Raw genomic sequence first — 12,900 nt, forward strand, 5'->3', positions numbered from 1 at the left:
CCGGCGCGAATTCAAATTTAGTCGGGCCCCAACATGGGTACCGAACATCGGGTGAGAAACCAAAAAAAAAAACTATCGCTCTCCTTTAAGTGATTTGTAAATCCAAAAAAAAAATTATACTATATTGTAAGGTCAATTAAAATTAATTACAGGTAATTGTTCATAGTAAAAAGAAAATATAATCCCTTCCTTTTCCGTAATGTTTGTCACTTTGCATTCGCTACAACCAAGTTAACAAACATGTTAAATAGTCTTAGTAATCGATGAGAAAACTCTTCTTCGTTTGAAGCTGATCAATGGAATGATATTAAACTTAATCTCGTTTGCTTTAGTACTAGATTTTGAGATTCAAGAAGATATTAATATTAATTTCGAATACTTTAGTTCTAGATAATGGGATTCTACTAGATATGTTGCAGGTTAATATGGTGTAAATATTTATTGTCGTCTAGGTTTTATATCATAATAAATTCATAAAAGAATCCAAATTGTAATAAAATATTTGTCACATCAGATATAGGTGATCCAAAATTGTGAGATCTCGAGTTGTAAGTTCATCAATGTTAGTTTCATTACTCTTTTAATGTTTTTTCTTCTATTTATTGGATTAGTTTTATTACTCATTTAATGTTTTACCTTCAAATTATTGGTTATGATTGATAGATTAATTTGCTTCAGAATTCTTAGATCTTACAACTGCCGCAGCTGTTCTTTATCCTGTGAAATAAATTTGGTGGTCAAATTGCGAAGGCAGGTGATCAGACTTCAATCTTGGCATCATAAATTCCCGAACTATAGAAGCAAGAATTTAACTTATATATGTCGACAATCATAAAAGGATTCTTATGTTGTCTACTTGTTTATATACTCTGTTTCATTTTCAAAGTTACTAATTTCACTTTTCATACATAATTTACCAATAATTACTTCAATTCTTTAGTGCAAAAAAATTCTTTTATATTGTCATCATAAAGATAAACTTTAGGAGTCCATTATTTAAATGGTCATTCAACTATCCGAAATTATCTAGTAAAGTCATCTTTATTTCGTTTGTAACAAAAAAGTCACTTAACTATGTCTATGGCATAGCACGTAGAAGGTCACTCAACTAGATTTTTCAAACTTTTGATTGTCAAATACCTATTTTACGCTCTAAATTATCAACTTTTGTCTTTTTTTTTATTTTAATTTTTTAATATTATAATTTTTTCTCTTTTTAATCTACATTACGGACTTATCTATAGAACTAATAGATTTTATTTATAAAATATAAAATGAAAAATTAGTTTCCTAGCATATATCATATTGGAATAATAAAATAATTGAGCATATAAATTTTCAAGAATATATAATATATATTATAAAATATACCTCTATTATAAATAATTATTTTTATATTACGTTCATGGGATATGTATTTAAAAAAAATTCTTTCATTCTTAATTGTGTAAATAAATTTTTGAGTTTTTGTTGTTAATATCAAAATTATTACCACGAACAAATTATTCTTTATTTTTTTACTTTATAAATAAAATTTATTTAGTGTTTAGGTAAGTCCATAATATAAATTTAAAAGAGAAAAATAATCATAATATTAAAAAGTAAAAAGAATGGACAAAAGTTGATAATTTAGAGGGTAAAATAGGTATTTGACAATCAAAAGTTTGAGAAATCTAGTTGAGTGAACTTCTAGTGCAATAAGCATAGTTAAATGACTTTTCTGTTATAAACGAAAGGAAAATGACTATTAGATAATTTCGAATAATTAAGTGATTATCTGAGCAATTAACTCTAAATTTTAGTTGCAAACATAACTTTTTATTTTCTCTATATAATGGTTACTGATAGAATGTAATCACAGCAGCAGCCTCTACAGAGACCAATAGGGACGACACCCTATTACCTCCATTGTAAAACAATGGCACACAATCTTTGGCATGGCTATCTGTATTACGTACTCTTTAGCTGATGGGACCAATAAATTTTTGTAGCCCCATTGCTTTGAAATTTCTTGTCTCAAAAGTACTCTGTTTCTAAAAAGAAAATGACAAAATTCAGTGAGTACTCTTTGACAGTCAGAATACAGTGTCAAAAAATTATATAAGAGAAATTAGTTAAATCTCCAGATAATACTAGTATTACTCCTAGTATAATTTTTTGGAACGTAAAAGTACTTTCTTTTGTTCCCAAAATTTTTAGTATAAATAAATTTCAAAAAAGGTATTAAAAAAATAATCCCATTATATGGACTGTAAGAAGCAGAATATTCGGAAGAAAATTGAATGAGGGAGTTACGTGTTTGTCTCTCTCAAAGATCCTATAAAGAAAGATGTGCAGAAGATATAAGAAAAGAGGAAAGAACTGGTGGATAGTCCATATTATCCAGCTGGAGAGATTGATCGATCATCAAATAGTGAGTAATAAGTTTTACGCCAGCTTTAAAACCATATCATTATCATTAAGAATCTAATATAAATAAGTTGTTTATGTAATCATGTTTCCACTTACTACTTACTTAAGAGGACAGAGAACATACCTTAGAGCTATGTAATGAGGCAAAAGGTTTAATCGTTGACCTCTCGCTTCTCTCTCCTTCCCTTGTTCGGCTATATTAAGTGGTAATATGATATAATGAAAACTAACGTGCAGATACGAGACTAGGATTTAAAGCTTATGAATTCAAGATTCTAAATGCTTTTAAGTTATTGCATTCTAAATTAAAAATTTATACATATTCAATGAACTTCTTAAGACAAATATAAGATTTTAACCAAAATTACTAGCTTTAACCGAACACGTAGACTAAAGGCATCTCATATTAGACCCTCAGAAAAAAAAGAAAAAAAATAGCTCCGCCCCCACTAACATGTTTTTATATGTTAAGCTATATTAATAGTGTAAATAATCTTTACCCGGTGAGTTACCAAGTCCTTGAGCAATTAGCGTACAACCCTCGACCAGAAAAACATAAAAAGGGTTAACCCATATCTAGGAATAAAAATTTTTCTAGTTAAAATCCTTAGTAAAAAATCATGCTAACTTCAAAATTTTCCAAATTTCTACTTAAATTGCACAAGGGGAAATATGATAGACATAACTTATTGGCAAGCCAAAGTCCACAAAAGAACGAAGTGGAAACATGCAAAGATGGGATTACTTTGACTCAAATTCTGCCTCGACCATCACTATGTACTGACAGACCGTGCGATGGCTTGTTTTTTTTTACTTTTCACACAACACAATTCATAGTTCTAAAGCAGAAAGAAGTGTGACTCTTTGCCATCTAAATCCAATTTGATGCACATGACATGATCTTACGGTCAAAGTTGAAAAGGCATGCTACACCTTTTGAAAATTTTGGAGGTGTACAAGCTGAGCATGAGTTCGATGGTCATCATTACACCTCCCCTGCATGATTGAATCTGAGAGACATAATGAATGTTTGACTATTCCTCCAAAAAAATACTTACTTTTTCCATTCCTACAAAGATGGTGTACGAGCTGATTTGCGTCGTATATACTATTTAACCGAATACCTGCTACTCCCACCAGCACAAGCTCTTGCCGCCTTTCTTTAATTGGCAAAATAAATTTATAGTTCCTCAAAGTTAAATGCAGTAGTCTCTAATACAAGCTACTGTTTTTAGCTACAAGGTCAGCATGCAAGTTTTACTTGTGTAAGCCGTTATGCCAAGTAATGTGCCTTCAAGAATTAAAGAAGATAGAGATAGTGATTCACCAAAAGAAAGCGACAGTCAACATTACAACTAATTAGTATGGAAGTGTAATCTTTATCATTTTTACTTCCACCAATTAAAACATGAAATGCTGGTCAACTAATATCTACCACATTGACTAAAGATATCACAGGTCATTTGTTGGTCATTGAATCCATGAAAACCTTTTGCCGCACACAAGCATTCATATGATCCGTCATTTTCTTGTTCCTTCCTTGAAAAAGACCCACCATGAGTGCTCTACAGACCAACAGCTTCCAGCTTTAGTATTTATGTGAAGAGAGGCTGTCTAACACAAAACTCAACTACCACGTTTGAAGTGTTCTTTTATGAATTTTTCCGCATAAGAAGGGTACTTATCTCGAATGTACTGTCTTAAACACTTCTGGTAGGAAAAGTCTATCCATCCACCATCAGTTCTTACGACAAAGAGACACCTAGAACGTCTGAACTGGGGATGCCGATCCACCTACAACATAGAAAGGCTATTAGTCAACTAAAAAAGGCAGATATTTTTATAACCAGCGTCACAACTACTGCCTCTTCACAACATGCCACTTAGCTTAGATTAAGGACCTGACTCCTACATTAGCAGAACGTAGTACAAAATAGTTTCATCAATTCTATAGTGTTATCCTATAGAATTGATAACTTGTCGCACGCAGCTGTTCAATCTCTACTAACAAATTCCGGATCAAACTTGTTATCCTTTAAATCAATTGTAAATTTTCTTAGCAAATATAGATAATAAGACCGAGCAACCACATTTTCATCTAACTATGCAACTAACCATAATTGAGTCGAGGCCACATCCAATTTTATCCTCGCAATGAGGATGGTAAGCAAGAAGCTTGTCTACCACTATTTTCTCATCTTCTGCCGTCAGACGTTCTCCATCCATATACCTGGGAATGAGGAAAAGAGAAGTATAGGAAAAAAAATAAAAGAATCACACCTATGTAACTATATAGTAAATTCATGATCATGTTAAAGAAAGCAACATTGACTGAAAATTAGCAAGCAATACCGGCTCATTTCACAACATCACTGCTTTCTAATTGAAAAGGAGACCGTTTCTAATTCAAGCCGACAATAACTACGTAAACATGTTTGGCAGATCACACAAAACAAGAATTGGTTGAAAAACAACAAAATCCAAATGCATTGAGCCATAGAGGATAACAAATTACAATAACTACTGTGCTTCAATCTCAAGTAATAACATAGAGGATAACACATTAAACAAGGAATTAATAAATAAAGATCCTACTTATTTTATACAAAGCAAATCAAATATGGTGCAGCAGACTGAAAGTACAATGGAGATTTTGATGTTTATAATATTGACAATACATTTAATAAGCAAGTTATCAATGAGAAGAAAGGACTTTCATTTACAGTAAGCTGGACGGTGAAACACTGTGCAATCCAATAGTGACCAAAGAGCCCTTTTCAGAACTGTATTTCTTCAAAATTCTTCTCTTCACCTTAAGACTCTCATAAATCCTTACTTTCTGACTTTCTATAGCTACCAAAACAACAAGAATAGTACAGCAAATGCCAAACTTTGATGTAAGATCGAGCCCTGGCCTTGGAAGCCATCCATTAAAGCCTTCCTAGTCCTTTTTCATTGGTTTTTCATCGATGCAGTACACACACACAAAAGTTAGGAGAAGCCGATTTAAAGAAAGTTCTTTTGCTCATACCTTTTGCAACGTATGAGCTTTTACCTCCTCTTAAGTTTTATTATGTTTTTCCAATACTTTCAGTTTTATTATGTACTTCTGCTAATTTCCAGGCCCTTCATAGCAAGCTTAAATTCCTGGAAGTTGCGATCCTACTATTGTCTGAGTGAAGTTAATGTTTAGCTTATTGGAATGTTCTCTAGCACCTACGAAATCTTATACTTCATACTCTGTTACTTCATTCAAAAGGTGCAGCTCAAATTCTAAGAGTTTAACTCACTCACAAAATCATATTGACTTTTTCTACATACTTCAAATTGCACCACTAATAACCAAGGCACAAGAGAATTACCTCAGCAGGAAAGATAAGCTCCACCAGTAACTCGCTAATGCCAGAAAGTAAGATCAAGCTATCAATGGCTTCTTCAATAACTTCAGAAATTTTAAGAGTCTAATTGCTTTTTGATCTTTTCATGAACACAATGCCTCCGGTATGGTTTTATAAATTAAGCGAATGAAGTCAAAATGGAAAAGTTTCTCACATGTTCATGAATCTTCAAGTTAACAAGAAAGTCCAAATCTATTAAGTAAACTTTTCTCTCAACGCCTTTCACGAGCTCATCACTAACAATCCTATTGTCAAATCAACAGCCATTTCTTTGTCTTCCACCAGTTTTCTCTTCCAAACCTGATCCAGGATAATCAAGGAACTATAGCAATCCAAATATCTTTAAATGATGCATGGCAAGTCTAACAAAGCTGCATTCATCTCCTTGTGAATAATTGGTTGTCAGTGAAAAAGATGAAAGAGTATCTTGACTTGAGCAGAAAACTCATGTAAGGCAATTCAGAGGCTCACAAACACACGAAGGGCAAAAGATTGATCGTCGTGTTGGTAAACATGACCAATGCCTAAATAGCGGACAAAAAACTTGAAATTGGCTAGTAACTAGTAATAGACAAGATTTTAGCGGAAAGGAAAGCTCAAGGAAGAGCTAGAAAAGCACACCAATGCGTCGACCGAGAAGGTCATAAAAGGACGTTAAACATAATTGTAGAAATAGTGAAAAACCTTTTCTTCTTATTAGGAAACGATCAGAATGTGTCTGAGCCCGGTTCGAACCGCGGAGAAGTGAAAAACCTTTTTGCAAAAATACAGCCTCGTGCAGTTCCAGAGGAAGTTAGTGATTCTGTATTTTTTTTTTCTCCCTGATATCACACCACGTTGGTGTCAGAAACTATACAGCAAGTGTTAGTTTCTGAACCACTACATGTGCATAGAACAACATGTCAAGCCTCCCAAATATAACCAATTAACTATACAAATCGTTATTCTATCTACACCAAAAATATAATAGATGACAGAGAAGTCTTGACCGTCACTGGACGCTCTATTACATCATACATTCTTCTCTTCCTTTTCTTCCACCAAACCAAAAATGCAAAAGTGGCGCTGTCCTCCATAGATTCCTTTTCTTCTTATCCTCTGCTCTCAAGTTCCATCCTGCTATCATCTCCACTAACATTCGAGGTCGAACCCACTGAATATTGAAGGTTGCAGATATTAAGGCCGAAAGCTACAAAGCAAAGGCACACAGCAGTAAAAGATGTTCTACGTTCTCCTCATGCTTTTTCCACATGCAACACCAACTCACCACAATGCATCCCCACTTTATCAAATTGTCCGCTGTTACAATAGCTCCGCGAGCAGCAATCCAGGTAAAAATATGCTACTTTTTGGTGGCTTAGATCTACATATAGCCTTCTATGTAAGACTTGGTTCTCTGCCATTAAACAAGAATCTATACTAGGATCTGACTGAAAGGTGCTTTTATGAAGAGCCTTTCCAAATCAAACTATCTACACAACCAAATTGATCAAGGCATATATTTTTGCTAGAAGTGATTCTACCTAGTCCAACTCCAATCTTGTAAAGGTCCCCGAAAAGATATGTCCCATGAAGTCTGACTTCCTTCCCATCTTAGGATATCAGCTATTGTACTCTTTTATCCGTAGCCAATGAGAATAAGCATGGATGGTCATCTTCTCAAGGTGTTTTCTCCGCACCACAAATCAAGCCAAACTTGTATTCTCGACCCGTTTCCTATCGAGAACCCAATGAATTTGGATTGGTGTATCTTCTATCTTAAAAGTAGAAGCAAAATTTGGGTATAAAAAAAGCCCTTCTATATTATTTATTCCGCTTCTATACTGATGATCCATGCTTAGAATGCTTTGCTAGATCAACACTAGAAAACTACACAAGCAAAAACAAATGAGCTTGACATCCAAGCTTCCCCTAACAACAAAAAGAAACGTTAAGATATAGCTTTTATCCTAATCCTGTCTATCACAAAGAAAGGCAATGCCCTTCATCAAGAGACTTTTAAGCAGAAAATGATATCCTTTGTGTTGCCTGGTGGAATACGCAATCAGCTAAGTCCATATTATTTGAAGAAGAGGGTTCAAACAAACTACTAGATAAACACAAGTCACCACCCAAGAACTGTTGGATCACTACCAAGCAAGCATGATAACCGTGTCTTGATTGTATCATGAGTCCCAATAGAGTCAATTGCGGTCGGTAGAGGGAATATATTTGCAAGGCCTCGTGATCACCAACAATACTCAACACACCACTATCTTTGTTCATCTTACGCAACTGAATACATTGACAGATAAGAAACACGGGAGTCATTGCTGCTTCCAGATATTTATAAAACCACAACACGTTCAATAGAAAGAAGAATCTAATAATAATAACAAAGAAGGGTGGAAGAGTGTTAGAAACAAAAAGAAGGTTTGTAGAAGACTAGTTCGTAATTTTTCTTTTTAATTTTTCCAGTTTTTACATGTTTTTTTATTCTTTGAGAACATTACTAACTTGAGCGAAAGAATTTAATCCCCAGGTTCCACGGAATTCTCACATCAATTATCTCTTTTCTCTCTGCTCTACGAGGAACACTTTTGCTATGGAGCTGGCATCTTCCCGGACTCGAGAGGTTGACACAGAAGCGCACACAGAAGACCAACACAAGAAAGGATGGACGTTCAAACAACTTCACCAAAATCTCTACAACTTAGCCAAAATCTCTCTGATACGCAATTCAAAGCAATCCAATCATCAACAGATCCTAGTGCAAAATTCTGACAATATTAGTATTACGTTCGGACAACTTCACCAAAATCTCTCAGCAATTCAAACCCAATTCAATCATCAACGGATCTTATTGTTCATTTCTAACTTAATATAATAATAATTAAAAATATCATAAAATATGATAGCTAGATAGAGAAAAGATATGTTGATAGAAACATATTTGGAATCCGAACGAGAGAGAAGAAGAGATAGAGGCGGAATACCATATACAAAGAAAAATCTTTAAGGCTGGTCTCTTGTTATGTGAATACATTGCACTTGATCACAAAGAGGAGAGGAGAGGAGAGGAGAAAAAGGATAATCTAGATCCATCTAAACCCAAGACAACCCAATTAAGGTAGAGTTGCACAATGATTCGAAATCACATATCATTCTCAACCTATTAGCTCTAAAGTCTAAAGTGAAAGGAGTAAGGGGTATTTATAAGCTTTCATAGCACTTTTCTGCTCTGCAAATCACAACCAAACCGTTAGATAATTACTTAAATACTCAATCTCAAACACAAGTCTAGCAGCAAAAGATAATAATGCTTGGCAACTATGTTAAGATTCAATCGAAAAAGTTATTTTTAGAAAAAATAATTACTAAATCATCAAAGCAGCTTAAACTTTAAATAAATATAAAATAAACTTGACATACCTAAACTTGCACCTCATCAGAATAACAATCAATATCAACGTCAAACTACTTTTTTTTTTTTGGGGGGGGGGGGGGGGGGATGGGATTCAGTCAAATGTTACTATTTTGAACCCTTGACCTATCCTAACTTAACTAGAGTCATATAGAGATAATTACTTGTGTATATGACCGGAGAAAACAAAGAAATAACCCTTCAGGTCAAACAAGTCGATCAAATTGAGTACTAAATATGTCATAGCGTTAGCCTTTTCTTCAATTACACATTAATTTTCATACAAATAGATTTCAAATGTTTCCTCATAATTGCACGCAGCAGAAAAGAAATACTAGTAAGTAGCTGACTCTTATTAACTTGCCAGCGTCAACAGCTTTTCAATTCAAAAGGCAAAAATTATCGGTCACTTATCTAGGTTTCTGAATCTTTGGGTGCTAAAAGATCTTACAGGCTAACCTAAGCTAAGGAACCTCGACGAGAAATGCACCTCTTTCTGTAACTTCTTCGCCTACTCCAACTATCAATGTCAACATACCACGGAGCAGCTGTATTTCTTACTTGCATTGCTATAATAGATCCTTTTAATCACAAAAAGATAATACTTTTCCCACATCTACGGCCATCACGATTGATTATTGTATTGTGCTCTTGTAGGAGAGTGATCCCTTAGTGCTTTAATAATGTTGAATTTCTCTTACTTAGCTCATAATTTGTGAAGGTAATGAATTAGCGTCACATATTCAACTCAAACATTTTGCAGTTTCATTTCCTCAAACACAAAACAGGCACGAAGTCATGTTCAAGGCATAAGAAGCTCAAATGGGTAATTAAGAACTAAATAGCCTGAAAATCTACTTGGATATACAAATCCTTCCTCGTAATTGATAGTTAATGAGTATAATATATCAATTTGACCTATGTACTATACCAATGATAGTGAGAGAAACATTAACAAAAGATTGAAAAATTAGCTTGACAGCGAAAACATAACAAAGTTAAAAATTGAACAGTAGTTTATACAAAATAGAAATGCCCGAGGTTGTGAAAGTCGTATAAAAATGGTACGACATCAAATTGACGCGCAAAATGAAAAGAATACCAGGTAATTGTAAATTAAAGAAGATAGCAGACCTATCGGAGTGGATAATTTCCTTGGCGAGGAAAATAACGGGCTCGATATCTTTGAGTATCTGAGCTTCTCGTTCTTTCCATTTTCTATAGTCCGGGTCAGGCCACCTAGGGTACTTGGGCGGGTCCTTGGTCCTTAGCACGGCGGTGGTCTGTTCCCCATCTGACGCGGCGTCATCGTATGGCTGAGACGACTCAGAAGCAGCTGAAAACAGCCTCGGAGCAAGTAAAACGAAGGTAGGATGCTGGAGACGTTGATAGCAAAAGCGAAGCCGGAGAAGAGGGAGACCTCTGAAGAGTAGCGGAGCCGCCATTGTTGGCGTTTCTATGAGTGATCAGTAGTTTTAACTTGTGACCCAAAAGTAGAGGAAAAAGCAAGATAGTCTCCTAAATATGAGTATTGAAGTATTTTGGTCCTTTATATATATACTACCGAACATAAACATCTTCTATGTTTGCAAAAGTGAACAATTTAGTCCAAGCTTTAAAAGACTCCCTCTAACAAACGAAAATGTCACAACTTAGCATGACGTAGTATCGAACCTTATTAAATTATTATGTTATTTATTTTTGTCTATTGTTTGTGTGGGAGTATGCTAGTTTAATATTCACAATACTTTCCAATACTAATTGAGCTTATGTGGCGTGTTAATGAGGGCCAAGCCACCTTTTGCTCAGGGTGATCAATCAAAATATTACGAAAAATTACACAATGTATATAAGTAAAATATTAGATTTTAAATGTATATAACATATATATTGAACATTCTTTGTCAAAAAAAAATTATTTCTTTCAAATTTGAACAACCTTGAAAAATTTTCTGGTTTCACCACTAGTGTTATTGACCATAGGATGTGTGAAATAAAATTCATTCTAGAAAAACATGCTTGTAATGAATAGCAAGTTGATATAGTAAATAGTATATAGTATGTTATGAGTCAGTATTAGGAATGAGCATTAATGCGTAGTAAAGAGGTCAGTGATGAGAATGAAGTTTTGGCTTCGATATGCCATCTATCCTTTGCGCAATATTTAAATTACTAGTTTTTGGGCACGCGGACCCAATATTAACAAGTATAAAAATTTAAAAATCACATTTGCTTTAGAAGCCAAGATTTGACTATATTGCTCAAAAATGTGTCTCAAGCATTACATGATATTTATATTTCTTTGAGAAAATAACTTGAAAAATGTGAGCTTAACTGTCGGGAGAGCTTTCAGAGCTATGAGAAGATGAAACAATTATATCTTTAACATGAGTATAATCACAGGTATGATAACATGGAATAATATCTTTCAAATGATAACATGGAATAATATCTTTAAACTAATTTGCAGCAAAAATATCAGCAATTTAGCTAGAGTTGTTTGGATGCCTATCTGTATGGTGATATACATGTATGATAGTTTCAAAAGACTAATGTTAAAAATGTGAATTTCGATACATATAGTACAATAAATCTTCTAAAATTTTAATAAAGAATTATTTTAAATTTTCAACCGAAATATTTAATATACGTTTTTTACATAAACTTTGAAGAAACAAATTACTTTTTTTCGAAGTTTTAAATCTGTGAATGAATATTATCCATAGGGTAATAAGAAACAAGGAACAAAAGCTAACCGGTTCCCTAGATCCCTAGATATTCGAGGTTAATATAATAAGAAATGTATTGAGAAAACAGATGGATATTTTGCTGATAAATTACATATGCAACATGAATCAAATGCTTGTTGTACCACTTAAGAACATGCAAATATATATATGTACACACACCAAATAGTTGTCTTAATATATATATATAGACACACCAAATAGTTGTCTTAATGCGAGCAAATTGAATCTATGAAAGTGTTACGACCCAAATTCACGTGACCGGCACCCATCACACCACCCGACTCGAGCGAACCAACCCATATGTCAAGACCAAGTATAATTGCGAAAGCCAATTGAAAATACTGTACTTTTTCAAATCAAATCAGAAAAGATTTTTCATTTCCATAATCATACATGAAACTTTTCATAAAAATGATATAATCAAATTTAATAATTATTTCTTTATGCATGACGTCCACAATGATTTTCACCCATTTTAAATATCATATTTTTTATTTTTAAAAAAAATAATAATAACAATATAACTCAAATGTTTAATCTCTTTATCGTCAATATAAGTTTTTAATAAAACTTATAATATTTGCCTCAAATGTTATTTGACATCAAGTCCTTGGAAACAAGATTCTTTTTTTTTTTTTCCTTTTCTAAAATAATAAGGTATTTTCTATGCAACACAATTTAAGACAATTGGTGACATTCTTTTCTGCTTGCCCCCATAAGTATGGATGCACATTTACAAATAATTTGATATAGTCCAAATCATAACTTTAGAGAAAATCCCTCGAGAAGAGTAAGTTTTAATCAGCTTACCTCGCTTTCGCTTTATTAACATTCACAAGCTTTCAATTTTCTTCCATCGTTCCAATGTTGATTAAAATGCTCAAACATTACCAACAAGTCGATATCTACAATTAGATATCTTAGTTACATCAAAATA

General features: G+C 33.4%; 1 protein-coding gene across 1 annotated transcript; it reads right to left on the reverse strand.

The window, feature by feature from the left end:
- Nucleotides 1–3,712: 3,712 nt before the first annotated feature.
- On the reverse strand, nucleotides 3,713–10,751 carry LOC104094065 (protein DCL homolog, chloroplastic). The gene is made up of 3 exons (XM_009599923.4): nucleotides 10,348–10,751; nucleotides 4,528–4,642; nucleotides 3,713–4,206 (listed from the first exon to the last, which is right to left on the reverse strand). The coding sequence occupies exons 1-3, from the start codon at nucleotides 10,656–10,658 to the stop codon at nucleotides 4,039–4,041; spliced, it is 594 nt and encodes a 197-aa protein (XP_009598218.1). The 5' UTR covers nucleotides 10,659–10,751; the 3' UTR covers nucleotides 3,713–4,038.
- Nucleotides 10,752–12,900: the final 2,149 nt, after the last annotated feature.

Source organism: Nicotiana tomentosiformis, chromosome 4, assembly GCF_000390325.3.
Source record: "Nicotiana tomentosiformis chromosome 4, ASM39032v3, whole genome shotgun sequence".
In the NCBI taxonomy this organism is placed as follows: Eukaryota; Viridiplantae; Streptophyta; class Magnoliopsida; order Solanales; family Solanaceae; genus Nicotiana; species Nicotiana tomentosiformis.